Source organism: Macrobrachium rosenbergii, chromosome 8 (assembly GCF_040412425.1).
Source record: "Macrobrachium rosenbergii isolate ZJJX-2024 chromosome 8, ASM4041242v1, whole genome shotgun sequence".
Classification (NCBI taxonomy): Eukaryota; Metazoa; Arthropoda; class Malacostraca; order Decapoda; family Palaemonidae; genus Macrobrachium; species Macrobrachium rosenbergii.
The window spans coordinates 66,846,650-66,864,149 of NC_089748.1; the positions used below are offsets into that span (position 1 = coordinate 66,846,650).

At 34.2% G+C, this 17,500-nt stretch overlaps 1 protein-coding gene across 14 annotated transcripts in view; it reads left to right on the forward strand.

Annotated features, from left to right (window-relative positions):
* Hsf (Heat shock factor) overlaps positions 1–17,500 on the forward strand; it is a 207,815-nt gene that overhangs the window by 141,785 nt on the left and 48,530 nt on the right. For 7 of the 14 annotated variants that reach the window (XM_067107883.1, XM_067107888.1, XM_067107885.1 and 4 more), the window contains one exon: positions 13,680–13,817. The exons of the other annotated variants lie outside the window; for them this stretch is intronic. In XM_067107883.1, coding sequence (XP_066963984.1) covers positions 13,680–13,817 — 138 coding nt within the window. The remainder of the gene's footprint in view (positions 1–13,679; positions 13,818–17,500) is intronic. 14 annotated transcript variants of the gene reach the window in all.

A 17,500-nucleotide genomic window follows, 5' to 3' on the forward strand; every position in this document is an offset into this window, starting at 1 on the left:
TTCCTATTACTGGAGAACATATGTATGTATGAATTGGTGTGTGTCTTCTTCCTGTATACCTTAAATTTTAAATTTTCCCCTTCCCTCTTTACCAGGGCATCCAAGAAAGGAATTTCTCCCTATTCTCCTCTTCTGTTGTGAACTTGATGTGTTCATTTAGTTTTTCTTAATAAATACTCCATCAGATACCATCCAGCTTGAATGAGGAATATATATATATATATATATATATATATATATATATATATATATATATATATATATATATATATATATATATATATACATATACATACAGTACAGTATACTGTATACATACACATATATACATATATACATGCAGGTAGTCCCCTGTTATTGGCAGGGGTTCAGTTTCTGGCCAAGCGCCCTTAACCAGAAATTGCTGTTAACCGAAAATTGGCAATAATATCGCAGATACACTGCTTACAGACAAGTTCAGAGTTGAATAACTTACCGTATCAGGAGCACTTTTTACATTTTTAAATGCATACGGTATAAAAAAAATGGCCTACGACCAATGCGGCTGTATTACCGATGGTAGACCAAGTGCCATAGGCTAGGCTAAGTAGCCTAAAGGCTCTACCAGAATGTACTGTAACGGGTACACACGAAAACTGTTGTTAATAATGATAACATTGAAAAACAAGCCTGATTATTACAGTAAATTAATAATACAGTATATATAAGCCAAATTACTGTATGTCTGTTATCATAAAATTAATAAAATTTCCTAAATTACGTTGGCACTCGGCAGCTTGTGGCATGAGCAGATGTAAACAAACCACGCCACGCTAGTGGTGTATTGTGGTACTAATTACATAAACGTTGTTTACGTTCAGTATTTATGGTAAATTTCATACAGAGTCTACTGGAATGGTGTACAAAATCACTGTAAAACATCTTTCAGTAAATATGATACCCTAACATTTTGGGACCCATGGTTGGATGAAAATTTAGTGCAGAAAGCCAAAAAAAATTAGGATATACCTGTACAAGCGTGTACTTCTCCAAACAACAGCAGCAGTAGCGTGTGTGGGATTTAAATGCTTTTAAATATGTGTGGGAAGAACGCCACCAACAACGCCAACTAGCGGCAGCTGCTCGAAACTCTTTTTTCCACAAACATCATATGATTCATCGGGTCGGATTCCGGTTTGTTGTTCGAGCTCCAACGCAAAATTTACTCAATTTCGTGTTGAAATCCGATTATGTTGAGTTCTAGTACGGTCGAGGACCGAGGTTCTGCTGTATAATATATATATTATATTATATATACAGGCAGTCCCCGGTTTACATACGGTTCCGCCACGACGTTCCGAGGTTACGACGCTTTTCAAATATATTCATCAGAAATTATTTCAGGCTTACGACGCATGTTCCCTAAAGTTACGACGCATCGCAAAGAAGGCATCGATCCGACGGAAGAAATATGGCCCCAAAACGGCAGAATAATCATAATTTGAAGGTTTTTTTGATGTAAACTCAATAATAATGCAGTTTACGTATATATTTTCAATGCACCCAGAGCATTAAAAGTAAGGTTTTCTTATGATTTTTGACGATTTTCAACGATTTTCCGCTTATATGACGATTTTTTATTATGTACACGCGCAAGAACGGAACCCCGTCAAAACCGGGACCGCTTTTGTATATATGTATATGTGTATACATATATATATATATATATATATATATATATATATATATATATATATATATATATATATATATATATATATATATATATATACATACATACATACATACATTACATATATACATACATATTTATTTATTTATTTATCTATTTTGTTGTCAAAAACAAAAAAGAAAAAATCTCATAATGTCGTATGTTATCTTGTGACTCCACATTCGGGCAGGAAAGTTAAACTAAACTGTCTCGTCACTTGCACCGATAAGATGGGCAACAGACTCAGCTGCACCACAATCATTAGCTTGCATAAGACTAGCGTCTCTATTGTAGATATTGCTTGGCAGCGTAGCGTAAATAAAACAACCATGTATAGAGGGATACAACAACAGAGAGAATGAGGAGATATGATAAATTCATTATAAAAAGTGGAGGGCGACCCCATTGTTGCACTACTGTTAAGGATCATCATCGGATGATCACTGAAGGCACTTCGCCTGACTCCCCTGACAACCAGTGTTGCTATAAAGAGAGAGCATTATGCTTTCCCTTCAAGTTGCTGCTCAAACCGTCCGTAACAGGCTACATGAGACCAAGATATTATTTCATCATACTCCTGCCAAGAAACACTTCATATCAGCGAAACACAAAGAATAGAAGCTAGGGTTTGCGTTATAATATAATCCAGTGGCCGATGATTTCTGTAAGAGTCATCTTTTGCAATGAGGAGGAGACATTCTCCACTGATGAGCATGGTAGTCTTCTTCACTGCTTGCATTTAGCATTAACTAAATTAATGTTGAACTTATTGCTAATTTTAATTTTTTTAGAAACTTAGATCATAAGAAATACAAAATAGGCTGCTATATATTCAGTTAACTTCATAAGAGGCATCAAATTGATAGGCCTAAGTAGCAATGAAAGAAATGAGAAATTACCTATGATAATGATTGAATATTATTATATATATATATATATATATATATATATATATATATATATATATATATATATATATATATATATATATATATATTGTGTGTGTATGCGATTATATTCTGTGTATTACAAAGATATACATGAAATCTGTTAGTCTAGTTCAGTATATTTTATATTAAGTTTCACTAGTTCACAATATACATAGGATTGGTCATTCAAAAATTTGATTAATAATAATGTGCAAGCAAATCTTTACAAAAGTCATATTTGTTGATGTTAATAAGACTAATAGTTCAACTTATAACAGTTGTAGGCCTATGTCTACAAAGTTCACGCATATGAAGGAGATAAAACAATAGTTCAACTTATAACAGTTGTAGGCCTATGTCTACAAAGTTCACGCATATGAAGGAGATAAAACAATGATAGTGATGGCAGTTGGAGATGAAAATATTAAAACAAGAATAGCGATGACCTCTGAAGTATTATAGTAACATCCTTTAATTAAGTAAAGTATGACAACAGTAAGCAGTATCAGAAAAAGCCCTGTTTAAGGGAAGCTGCAGGCACTTTCTCGGACCCACCACTAGTGTCCAGTTGTTTCATGCTCTTACAACTGAGTTGCCAAATAGCACCAGATGTTGCTGTTATGAGCTGTTGTCTGAAAAGTTTTGAAGTATGTTGCAAAACATTTTTGAGTGATTGTACATTGTATATATATATATATATATATATATATATATATATATATATATATATATATATATATATATATATATATATATATATATATGTATACAGTGAATCCTCAGATTCTGGGGATGTCCCACACCCCCGAATAGGTCAGATCTGCAAATGCTTAAAACCCTCTAAAACACTTAGAACTGCCCATTTTGATAGCTTAAACCAAGAAAACCCTGTAAAAATGCTTATACTTGAGTATTTTAATAGTTTTATCACAAAAGTGTATTTATTCATGAAAATTATATGAAAATACAGTAATTAGTGAATATTTCTCAGTGAAAAATACTGCGAATGGGCTTAATTTTTCCGTGAATGATGGCTAGATATGTTCCACAGAGAAACCTGCATGAATGCATGAGTCCATGAACCATGAGAATTGCGAATACAGGGGCTTATGTATATATCTATATATATATATATTATATATATATTTATATATACAGTACTGTATATATATATCATACAGACATAAATATATATATATATATATCTATATCTATATCATACATGCATATAAATAAATAAATTTGAGACTCATCAGGATTGAACCCAGGTCTTTCAGTTGAAAGGCAAGGCTGCTGCCAACTAAGTCACACAGATCATTATATATATATATATATATATATATATATATATATATATATATATATATATATATATATATATATATATATATATATATATATATATATATATATATATATATATATATATATATATATATATATAAGTATGTATGTATATGTATGTGTATATATATATACAGTACATATAGTGTGTATATATACAGTCAGCCCTCAATTCATGGGCTCACAGTTCGTGGACTCAGCTATTCACTGCTCAGTGGAACATATATACACATTATTTTTGGAAAATTTGCCTATTCGCAGTATTTTTCATAGAGAAATATTCACAGATTACTGTATTTTCATATAATTTTTGACTATGCACTTTTTCTGATAAAACTATTAAAATATTCAGGTATAAGCATTTTTAGAAGGGTTTAAGTATTCACATATTTTTAGCTATTCACGGGATTAGTGGTATGCATCCCCCGTGAATACCAGGGGTTGTCTATATATATATATATATATATATATATATATATATATATATATATATATATATATATATATATATATTATATATATATATATATATATATATATATATACAGTTATGCCCTTTACTTATGGGGGTTCCGTTCTGCGGTCAAACCCAAAAATCGTCAAAGTCGAACATCGTCGAAATCGTCAAAAATCATAAGAAAACCTTACTTTTAATGCTCTGGGTTTGAAAACGATAAACTGCATTATTATTGAGTCTTACATCAAAAAAACCTTCAAATTATGATTATTCTGCCATTTTGGACATATTTCTTCCATTGGGGATTAGTCGTAAACCCCGAACAGCGTCAGAAGCCAGGAAATAATTTCTGATGAATATATTTGAAAAGCATCGTAACCTCGAACGCCAGAAGTCGAACCGTCAGGGGACTGCCTGTATATATATATATATATATATATATATATATATGTTTTTCATTGTGAATGTTAATTGATCTATTATTCTTACCTCGGCATCACATATTCTGACTGGTGATCAACACTCACAAAACAAAAAGAATGGTACTTCAAAGGAAATTTCCATTTGAGAAAGGACTCAGAAGAGAAATTCTGGGTCTTAATTAATTACATGTATTTACATTTGATCAGAAGAGTAGATTACACAAAGCCATTCACATAGGCTCTTGGTACTTATACTATAGTGTTAAATGGCTCAAGAATTATATAACTAGAGTGCCAAACAGTAGTGCAGTTACTAATTAAATCTGTTCATGGACACAAGAATTAAGTAACTGGAGTGCCAAAACAATGGGGCCATCAATAATTCCTTCTTGACCTCTGTGAGGTTCCCCTGGGCGTTGTCGGTCACTGTGGGGAGAGCGACTAGGCCCTTTCCGCCCATGTGTTTTCCGAGGATCAGGTAGATTTCTGCTGCAGTAGGCTCGATATTGGTGAAGACACATTCCATTTGTTCCAGCCAGGCCTCAGGTTCGGCATCGTTCCACTGTGGAATTAGCGAACTTAGCTGGAGTGGGATGCTTGGTCCTATCTTGGGTGAGTTCCATGGCACTCTCCTGGTGAGATTTTTCAAGTGCTAATTCAAGGTTGCGCTGGCTTTCCCTTTCTTGTCTTTCAAATTCAGTGAGGGCTCTTTTCTCCTGGGCCAAGGCTAGCTGGAACTGTCGTTGATTCGTTTCCTTTGGTTCTCTCTCCTTTTTGGCAGTAGCTATTTGGTCTTGAACCCTCAAGTTCAGTTGCTCCCCCACTGAGATTCAGCCCCTTCCCAATATCTAGGAAGTTCCTGAAGTCTTCACCAGACTCAGACATGTTGCTGCGGCTGTTGTGAGCCCAAAGCTCCAAGTAAGGTGGTAGATTGCACGGACTGAAAATAGCACTCTGCTTTTGGCAGGGTGTTGGCCAATAGGTGGCACCACTAGTAATGGGAGTGCCTCCTCGGTGAGGTGGCACTGGCACTAAGCGCGAGATCGTGTCAGAGAACTGGGGATGGTCCTGGGCCTGATGCTAATTGCAGTAGTTTGGGCGAGGGCCTACGAATACTTAGCCAGTAATGCAATGTTTACACACTGGTAGGTTGCACTTAAGTTGTGGGTTGGTGATAATACGGCCCAAGTCACATATGAAGCAGACTTGGAGTGGCACTCAATGTGTGGTGCGATCACAGATGAAGTTAGGCATAATATGCAAAATCTTTGAGATAGATGATACGTTACATACACACGACAATTGCTTGTTTGCCGAGTGCGAAAGGGAGGTTCCGAAGAACTGTAATTTTTTCAAGCAAATGGGTTTGTAATTTGTTCAAGAGAACTATTCTAGTTTGTTCCAAAGAACTATAATTTATTCAAAAGTGTTTTTTTTTTTTTGTCAAAAGAATGGTTCTGGTTATGGCTCTCGTTCCTGAGAATCGAGCGCAATTAAGGCATAAGGGTAGGTAAATATGAGGTAAGCATAAATTGGTTTGTGAGAGTATCACAGAGTTTGAAGGTAGGCAAACTCCTAGTAATTAATTGTCTTACCTTCTTGAATGTTTGTGCTTTTGTCGTGAAGCACATTGTAAAGTAATAGCTTGCAAACAGTTCACAGATACAAGCAAGTTTTAAAGCAATGGGTTGTAAACAGTGACACCTTTCACATATATTTAGACTGTCAATATTCTTACCATTAAAAGGTATATCTTACATGTATTCTCAACTGTGAGGGATTTCCAGGCTGGTGAAATGTACCACTAATATTATAAAGTAATTACTGTTGCGTAAGGAAACAGCATGCATGTGACCTAAAGTTAAAATGGCGTTATGACGTTATACGTTGATCAAGTGCATGTATGAATATTTTCCTTCAAGGGAAAGATGTATGAACGTATGCACAGTTGCTAACACTCAAATACAAAACGTTAATTTGCGGGGAATACGTTCAATTTGTAAAACCTTGTAAACAGTTGGAAAATAATTCTCTAACTGTGATATCACTTGTAAATAATAAAATTCGTGAACTGAAATTTCAAACTTGACAGTGCCTGAAATGGCGGACTTGCTGTTGACAGTTCAAGGTAAACACGGGACACACGACATGTCTGTCATCACATGATGTTTACATATGCTAGCAGATGGAGTGTTGGTGGTTGTGTGAGACACACACTGTTGAGAGAGAGCGCGAGTGGCCACACATACGTACTTAACATGTTCCTGCTAATTTACGCGATACAAAATGAAGTATGAGTTTTCTCTGATAGAATAATGCAGGCACATGCATAGAATTAAATTAATGCTGGGTATTACAAAATTCTTACTTTATTTTACTAGGAATTCTTCTTAACACAGCTGCAGTGAGAGACGACAGTGTGTTGGTACTGGTGCTTAGTGGTGATTGGTGTGAGCCCGAGCGGGTTGGTGGTGCAGATGTTGCTATCCTAACTTTGTAATTTTAGCAAATTTCACTGTGAATAGAGAGAAATTGCGCACTTTTCACTCAGTGTATTGCTTCACTGATTCACTTCTTAGCTAATTCCTATTTAGTTAAGCCATGCAATTTGCTAACTTGCGGTAGCAACAGTCCCTGACTTCTGCCTAACTGGCAACTCTACTACCTCCGATGTCTAAGCACTCTCACAGGCAAGACTCGCTGCCCTCAAAACATGCACTATGAAATTCTGAATTTTAAGTATTCCTTAATCACAAACATACGAATAGCAAATGGTAAAATGAATGCTTACGTTGTATGCCTCTGTCCACTGTAGCCCATAGAATGAAAAGGGGTTTTATGTTACAGGTTTGCTTCAGTTTACAAGTCCAGAGTAGCAATGATTCATTAAGCTAATCATTGGAATTTGCTAAACAAACTGGAATTTGCAGGGACTTCTTGCAACATAAACTGGTATCGGTCACCATTTTTATGAATGTTAATTGATTTACAGTATTATCCTTACCAGTCGCATATCCTGACTGGTGATCAACACTCACAGAACTAAAAAAAATGGTACTTTAAAGGAAATTTCAGTTTGAGAAAGGACTCAGTAGAGAAATTCTGGGTCTTAATTAATTACATGCATTTACATTTGATCAGAAGAGTAGATTACACAGAGCCATTCACACAGGCTCTTGGCACTTTTAGTGTTAAATAACTCAAGAGTTGAATAACTAGAGTGCCAAACAATAATGCAATTACTGTACTAATTAAATCTGTGCATGGACACAAGAATTAAATAACTGGAGTGCCAAAACAATGGGGCAATCAATAATTGCTTGAAGGGTTGAGTGTTGCAGGTGGACAATAGTGGAGCAGAGGGAAGATACTGGTATTTACAGCCTTTTGGTAAATGTGGAGAAAGGGCACATTAACACTTGATAAATTAGAATAATTCACATCAGTAGAGCCTCAGCCAATGGACTTCTAAGAGTACACTCAGAGGGAATGTGGATAAGGAGGCCTTTGGTTGGGAAACAGAGATTTGGGAAGCCACAACCGAGCGTGCTCTTTCTACAGAGCTCTGGCCACCTCTCTCTTGACCTCTGTCCTTGCCTTTTTATCAGCTCCACAACCTGCTGGCTTCCAGTGCCCCAGGCAGGTCAGGTGAGAAAGTTTATGATACATGGATGTCATTAGACCTCCGTCTAGCAGTGAAGCATTATCTGAAATATATCTTCGGCCAGTGGATCATAAAGAGAAATTTAGGGTGACACTTAGCGAAGGCATGGGAGGAGTATGAGGGAAGGGTGCTTTTGACCCCAATGAATTTATTGTCTTTTCAGAACAGAAAAATGAAGGGGGGGGGGGGTGTTAGCAGAATGCTCGCCTCCTTGGGCTCAGACTGACTCTCAGAACAGAAAATATTAGTGAGGATAGAAGTATTTAACAATTCTTTTAGCAATAATATATATGTATATACTGTCTATATATATAAATATGTATACATTTATGTATACATATACACAAACACATGTACATACATACACACTCACACACCTGATTTCCTGGTGTCAAATACGATTTGTATGTATATTTCCTGGCATGTGGTGGATTTTTGGGGATGCTGCTGTGAAAGAAGTTGGGAAATTAAGAAATTAGAAGGTTATGGAACTGGTTTGTTAAAGGGGTTGAGATTGAAATGGTATGGGCAATCTGGTAAGCATGAGTGAGAGGGTAAGGAGCCAAGAGGGCTTTGGTGGAATCTGTTAGGGGTAGGTCGAGGAGGAGGCAAGGAATTTGAAGGTACGGTGCAGTGAAGGAGGATTTGGAAAAAAAGGATTTGGCGTAGGAAGATGCTTTCAACAATACTGCTGGAAAAGACATGAAGGCAATCAACTCTTTAGCTCAGACATAGCAGTCGGGATGATGAAAAAAAAGGTGTGTGTATATATATATATATATATATATATATATATATATATATATATATATATATATATATATACATACTGTAATATATTTATTTATTTATTTATTTATTTATTATGTATACACACACACCATATATATTCTGTATACAGTTCAACCTCTTAAATCTGGCACTCTATGGTCCAGCAACTCTCATGGTCCTTGACTTTTTTAATCAGCCACCATTAGATCTCAAGCCACGTTTCAGTTTTTGGATTTTTTTGAATTTCGGTACTGAAGCTTGCTCTGTAAATACACAAGCAGAGTTTATCTCCAATGAAAATATTGCATGAAACTCAAATATATACAGTGTACAAAAGAACCATAATTTTTATATATAAATACAAACAGACAGGGTCACAAGTTAAAAACGTGTTTGGAGCACTCCCTTTTACCATCCATAAGTTCAGATTTTGCTCTGGTTGCCTATTCTGCTAGTAAGAATTTTTTGCAAAGAACTGAAGAACACGAGGAAGAAGTAGAACCTGTTCCTTAACCTCCTCCGTGATTATCCCAAGTATTCTCATGATTAACTACCATGTATTCTTCTTATTATAATCATGAGAATATTTGTTCTTACTCTTGAAATTTTCCTACTTATGTCAACCTTCCCGATTTAACTCGGTCTGTGATGACTATCTGTTTTTTATATTTAGTATGTATTTTTTAAAATCATGCAGTATTATAAGGAATTACTGTGGATGTTATAAAGGTAAAACAAAGAAAATTCAAAATTTAGCACTGTGCTCTTTTTACCTTTCTAGCATCCAAAATAATTCCCTATAATACTGCATGATTTTAAAAAATATAGAAAATGGATATTCATCACGGACTGAGTTGAACTGGGAACATAGAAATAAATAGGAATATTTTAAGAATATGAACAAGTACTCTCGTGATTGTAAGAATACATGGTAGTTAATCACGAGAATACTCGGGATAATCAGGGAAGGGGTTCAAGGAACAGGTTTGTCTTCCTTATGTTCTTCAGTTCTTTGGAAAAATACAAGCAGAATAGGTGCCCAGAGCAAAATTTGAATGTAAACATCAACAAAAATTATGCACTACATATTAAAAACAAACTTACAAACAAATCAAGGTATGAACGGCCATTCAGAATGTAACTTGTTTGTAAGTAGGGTAGTTTCTGTACTTGTGTATCACCCAATCTCGTGTATCATGCGTTCATTAAAATTTCATCCAAAAACATGATTTCATTATATACAGCATGCATAGTGCGAGATGTATTTTCAGTAGATTGCACTTGGTATGTTTTCTATGCCTGTTGCAATTTTGGTAGGTACCATTGATAATGCATATTTTATCAGTTAGCTTTTAGATAATAAATAGACCTAGAAGCAAAATTTCATTAAGTTAAATGCAAATCTTCATACATTAAACCAGACTTACCAACCTTGTGACTTGTCTAAGAATTCATTATTTCTTATAATTAACCACCACTTACTACTGCATGCAAAACACTGACACACATAAACAATCTGGTCGAGAAACAGCCATTTGCTGACGTCAAATACTGTAACTCATTTTTTAAGGGTTGCGTTACAATTGTCGACTTGTTAAATTAGCATATATATATGCTGATTTTCAATGGTGACTTCCATAAGTAAAAATAAGATGAATCTTTATTTATCCTTCAAGCAACGGAGAGGAAAATGTTATGAAAGTATGCCTCTAAATAACAGTTGTAGTTGTGGCTGAAGAAACGAATAACGTGCGGTCCACAAAAGATGTTGGAAATGGCAGAAGCTACATCCAATACTGGCAAAATCACCTTTATTTAATTTAATTTATTGTATTTATAAATAAAGTAATATTTTTAAACTCAGCTTTTGATAATTTCTGAATAAAAACGAATCTCCAAAATGTATTTCATTTAGTAACTACAGTACAGTAAACCCCCTGTATTCGCAGGGGATGTGTACCACAACCCCCCACTAATAGCTAAAATCCGCGAATACTTAAAACCCATAAAAAAACACTTAGAACTGCTTATACCAGTTAGGTTCCAAAAAACCCATTGTTTGTTGGAAAAGAGTATCTCGAATATAGCCTAGCCTACACTAGAGTATTTGGTACCATCTAAACATATGTGGTAGCCTAGCCTACACTATAAAGTATACTCTATACATATACGGTAGCCTAGCCTACATTATACTTTACTCTATATTTACACATTAATATCGTATTATACAAATATCAACATATTGCTTTTGTATTATAAATTGCGATCATAATGATCAATGTTTTTGTTTGGAAATTGATTACACGGAAAGTTTATTCGCCATATTTAACTCGGTTCAGAGCACTTTCCTTGCTCCTAGTTAGCATAAATGAATCTCTGGAAACTCTTATTTATATGGGGCAAGTTTATTTTTCATTATACTAAGTGTTTTTAAGTCGAAATATAACTTAAATACGTGTCATTGTGAAATTAATTTAGCTATTGTTTTCATTAATAGATGACGTTGGCCGTTTGGGGGCATGTTTTTGTGCAAAAAAAAAAAGAATTGATTCCGTTCGTTATTATCACTTGATTTCATCATAATACAAGCTTTACAAGGTTTAATTTAATGGCTGTGATGATGTTGGTAAAATGTAGTTGGCTGATGATTTTAAGTTAAGCATGTAAACATAACCAGGATGCCAATGGTGCCTGATCACTATGGTCATAAATTATAGTATGTTAATTAATTAGTAATGGGACAAGTACTCGGATTCGGAATTGTGAATCAAAAGTATCAGAACTTTTTCAGGTATCAGAATTGGAGAATTTTAATCCAACCTCCGATTCTGAAAATGATTCTTTGGAATTTATAGTTTGAAACTTAATTCTCGATTCCAGATTAGTATTAAAAAGTAAAAATTTTGTTTGACACTTTAAATTATCAGTTTACAGTAATCTGTAGATCTTAATATCTGAAGTATCATTATTTCTAACATAAACATTTTTGATGTCAACTTTTCCTATTATGTGGTTACATGTAAAACAAGTTTTCTTCACGCTCGTCTGTTACATACTCTTTCTGCATGAATTCACATTAGGTCTAGGTCTTTGTTTGTCCCCATTTTACGTGATTTTCTTTTGCCTTCCTAAAAGTTTGACCTGCTGCCTCCATATCTGTTGCCTTTTTGACATATTGCTCATCATCCTTTCTCATCACATTCAAAGCATCAAGAAAATGGCAAAATATACACTCAAATATATACATGTGAAAATAATCTACCCCCTCCCCCAATTTGCTTTGAAATGGCCATGGGTATGATTAAGGCTGAATTCTAGCTAAGGGTAAGTAAATAAAGGAGCTAAGGCTAACGGTAAAAAAGCATAAGATTAACCAAGAAAATTTTATAGTTGAAGTCAAACAATTAAACCTGATGATATGAATGAACATGTATTTAAAATTTGTGGGGTAACTTTGTCAAAAGAGTTGAAAGTATAAAGGCAGAATGAGCTGGTAGATATCTACATCAGGCTGTACTCATAATGTTACCTCTACTTAGGGTACACAAGCTTCTTTGCCTATGTAAGAACTGCACTCAAGTACATTACAAAAGAAGGTTAAGATTGGCTGAACAGATATAAGAAAGGAACCAATAGATAAAAACTAAGGTTCTCACCCAAGCATTCAGTGGCATCCTGTTGACGTGTTATTTTAAATTGGGTATTTAGTGTTATGCCTTGTATGACAGGGTTGGAATAAGTTGTCAAGGTAATAACTAGAAAATATAACTAACAATGATAAGTAAGATAAGTAAAGATAAACAGTAGTAAAGATAGAGATTGTGTACAGCATATATACAGCTTGTTGACTTTATGGGAGTGAATTATTCATAACATTTTATAAGCTACAGTAATGCAAGAAATACTTATATAGAAAATGATGTGTAATGTTCACACATGATTAAGCTCAAATGTATGTTCAAAACTTTGTTTGGTATTATAAATGAAAGGTGAGGAAGCCTTATATAGCTCTTAACGTAGCACAAACGGCTGTGGAAGATGGACAGAGTTAGAGCTGAGGGGACAAAGGAATGACCGGGTGAACAGCATTAAACAGGAAAAAGAGATAACACACAGCTCTAGAAGATCTTTGTGTTAAGCTGGGATCACTAGACTGGTTTTTATATAGTTTTTCATAAATAAAAAAATTTGTTTAAAGTAGTTGGGAGAGCTTACCTACAATAAAAAAAATCTGGATATAAAGCTTACTCAACTTGGGAGCAGGCTAATTAAAGTACCAAAGCTTTACAAGATAATTATTCTTCATTGGAAGTGCTCGTAACATATGCTTTTTTTTCACTGTGGGTGATTTTTCTTTTTTTGCATTTTCCTGCTATTACAGGGTGTTGCCAGACATCAGTGCAATAACTGATCTAGCCCAGTATAGTAAAGATTCCCTTACTGCAAGGAATAATACAACTAGCACAGTGGAAAATGAAATTGTTGATGAACAACCTGATGAAAATCATTGGTTGACAAGGTAAGTTTGTGATGGCGGGCCACGAAAGATGAAAGACAAAGGTAATGTGTATATGAACCAGGAATATCTTTTGTGTAAAGATTCATCTGACTGTCTGTGTATGTTGCGTTCTCCAGCGTAGTATATCCCCTCTTTAGTTTTATTTCAAATCTTGTTCTGGAGCCTGAAAAACAGTATACTATTCCTTGTGTAATAGTCAAAAAGATTTATATATTACAGTGGACCCCCACTTATACGTGCTTCACTTTTTCATGCTTCACATTGTCGCAGATTTTTTGTAACATGTCTTCCAATTTTACGCAGGAACTTTCACCAATTCGTGAATTTTTCTATGGACCGTATCTCGAAAATTATCACTAATTTGTTTCTTTTCGTAGAGCAACACTGTGTATTCACTAATTACTGTATTGTTTCATTAAAGGATATGTATACAGAGAGAGAGAGAGAGAGAGAGAGAGAGAGAGAGAGAGAGAGAGAGAGAGAGAGAGAGAGAGAGAGAGAGAGAGCTGTGGTGTTTAATCAAGTCTATATTGATACTTTGCTGTTTTTTCATTAAAGGATATATATACTGAGAGAGAAAGAGAGAGAGAAACTGCGGTTGCTGTTTTTTCATTAAAGGATATATATACTGAGAGAGAGAGAGAGAGAAACTGCGGTTGCTGTTTTTTCATTAAAGGATATATATACTGAGAGAGAGAGAGAGAAACTGGGGTGTATATATATCAGTCTAAGTACAGTAACTAGCTGGGGACGAGACTTGACAGGCACAGTTAAATTATAACTGGGGAGGAGGGTAAGAATGTTGGTTTTGTTGCCTGTGCATGAAATTCGGATTTTAATTATTTTAACGGTGATTAGAGATGAGGCATCAACAATGATAAAACATTGTCTTGTGTACTGTTATAGCATGTGTGATAGTGTACTGTTATAACATGTGTGATAATCATAGTCAACTAAACCTGTAATGAAATATGGTACAATAAATCAGATAAAGCAAATAATATGGCAACACATATGTATGAATGCACTAACTCACTTGATCTGTAGTGAACTTCCTTGGTTTGTTTATTTTTGTGTCTTTTTTTTTTTTGTTTATAGTATAGTACTGTAAATGATATTTCATTAAAGGATATGTACAATACACTACTGATATACAGTAGAGAGAGAGAGAGAACTGAGATTCTGTCGTCAGAGAACTTGCTACTGGTGGTTTTGAGTTGTGCACATATGAAATACAGATATTAAATATTTTTAAGGTGATTACATCAATATAATAATACAGTATAAATGGATTCTGTAAGTTAAATAATGTTTTATTAATATTTTGCTGTGTTTTTTCATTAAAGGATATGCATACTGAGAGAGAGAGAGAGAGAGAGAGAGAGAGAACAAGAATATTTTAATAAATTTATGGGAGATGGTGAGGACTAACCACAAAACGACTAGGTCGAGTACGACGTAAACCAAGAACTTGCTGTACTAAATTTTTTTTTATCATAGATGTATTTGTGCATAATCACAAAAATACTAACATGACGTAACAAACCTAGCATTCTGTTTGGGGAACGTGTCCTGTCGTTCTAAACTACCCACGTATTTTAGATATGCTCTACTGTATATAGTAGTACTAACCTTAAATATGTACTGTACAGTAAATATCATTTCAAAATCATCTTACAACATGGCAAAATATCAATAAAATGTACTTACATTATGCACAGTACAGTAGACAATGTGCAAAGTTACATTAGGCAAAAGAAAATGTGTGTGTCTGAATTATAGGGGATACTTAAAAGTAACAGTTATAGGTGGGTACGTAATGTAACATGACTGAAATAATATTGAGGTGTTTTGGGATGATAATTTGAGGTATGTCTGTTTGAACTGTCAAGTTGGGCAGTGAACTGTTAAAATAGGCAGTTATAAGCATTTTAGGGTTGTATATACTTAACCCTTTAGAGACAGGCTAAATGTATATTTAGCACACCCCTAGACCAGGCACACTTTAAGGTTGGACAATTTAAGAAAAAAACACATCAATGGAAAGAGGAAGATATGAGGCTATCAGTCAAGAAACACGCCAAGCGCCATCCTGGGTCAAAGTAATTTTTTATTAAATTTATTATATTTTAAAAATGGCACTTGGCATGTTTCTCGACTGAAAAGCTCATATGTAAATGCACATGATGTAAAAAAATGCCTAAAAAATTTTTTTGTACTGTCCATGGGAAGTTGAAAGTGGCTATTTGCAACCTTATGTGCTGCCTCTTTTACAAGTCACTTGTAAAAATATGCTAATTATACAAAGGTATACGTGTTTTTCTAATAATTTATTTTAATTTATTTTGTAAAATTATATTTACAGCTTACATAATATCATAATAGATAAGAATTAAAATCACTCACAAATTTTGAGTGTATTTATTATAAAATATATATGAGATTTGCTGAGATGGGGAGATGCAGTACCTTTTTGTGAGGTATACATGTTTTTCCTAATATTTCTTTGCAGTGTTACTTTGAAAATTACAGTTATATCTGAACTGCTATCATAAAAGATAAGAACTAAAACCAACAGCAATCCTTGGGTAAATTTATGACCAAATAAAAAAAAAGACATCCTGGGGCTATGGAGAGGCAGTACATGCCCCATGAAATCTCAAGACTGATTGATCTACCTCTCTCCATTACTGAGCTAATACAGTTGCCATAAGTCATTTATGGCCCATTGGAGTGCTATGAACATTTTAGGGCTAATATCATCTAAACCATATGGTGACCAATATTAATCCTCATAAGAGTTAGCCTGGCATTCACTCAAACCTGTTATAGTTCCTCATATGATCATGCCCATCCAGTAAGGGTTAAGAGTAACAGTTTTAGGAAGGTAATGTAAGATGACTTTGGATGTTTTGGGATGATGGTTTGGGGTGTATTTTTGTTAGAAATATGAAATTTTTGTAGTATGATAATTTAAGGTATATTATTGTTTGAACTATTAAATTAGTCAGGGAACTGTTAAAATAGGCAGTTATAAGCATTTTAGTTTAAAGGGTACAAGGTATTTGGCAGTTATAAGCCTTTTTAGGGGTGTCTCACATTTCCACAGTGGATTCAGGAACCTATCCCCGCAAAAAAGTGAGGTCTACTATATATATAATATATATATATATATATATATATATATATATATATATATATATATATATATATATATATATATATATATATATATATATATATATATATATATATGTATATGTATGTATATATATATATGTATGTATGTACGTATGTATATTGTTACATGGGTCATTCAGCTGATGAGTTTATAATTATTATTTACTGTGATTTATATAGCCTTGCTTTTACCTAAGACCCACATAATCCAATCAGTTAAGGCTAAAAGTTACCAAAAAAGACAGATAATTAACTTAATTAGATTTGGTCACCAGTTAAAACTAGGTTACTGAATATATTGATTTATTCTGGACACATGAATTAAATAAACCACATTACTCACCCATGTAGTTCAACAAAAAGTGAATGAAATAAGAAAATTTTATGGGAGCTAATAACAACTCCAACTTCGTCCCATTTTGGACACACGATATTTCAACTTAAGTTAGTGGATGACGCAATAGCTGAGAAAAACTCGTGATGCTCATATAAGCAATTCTTGA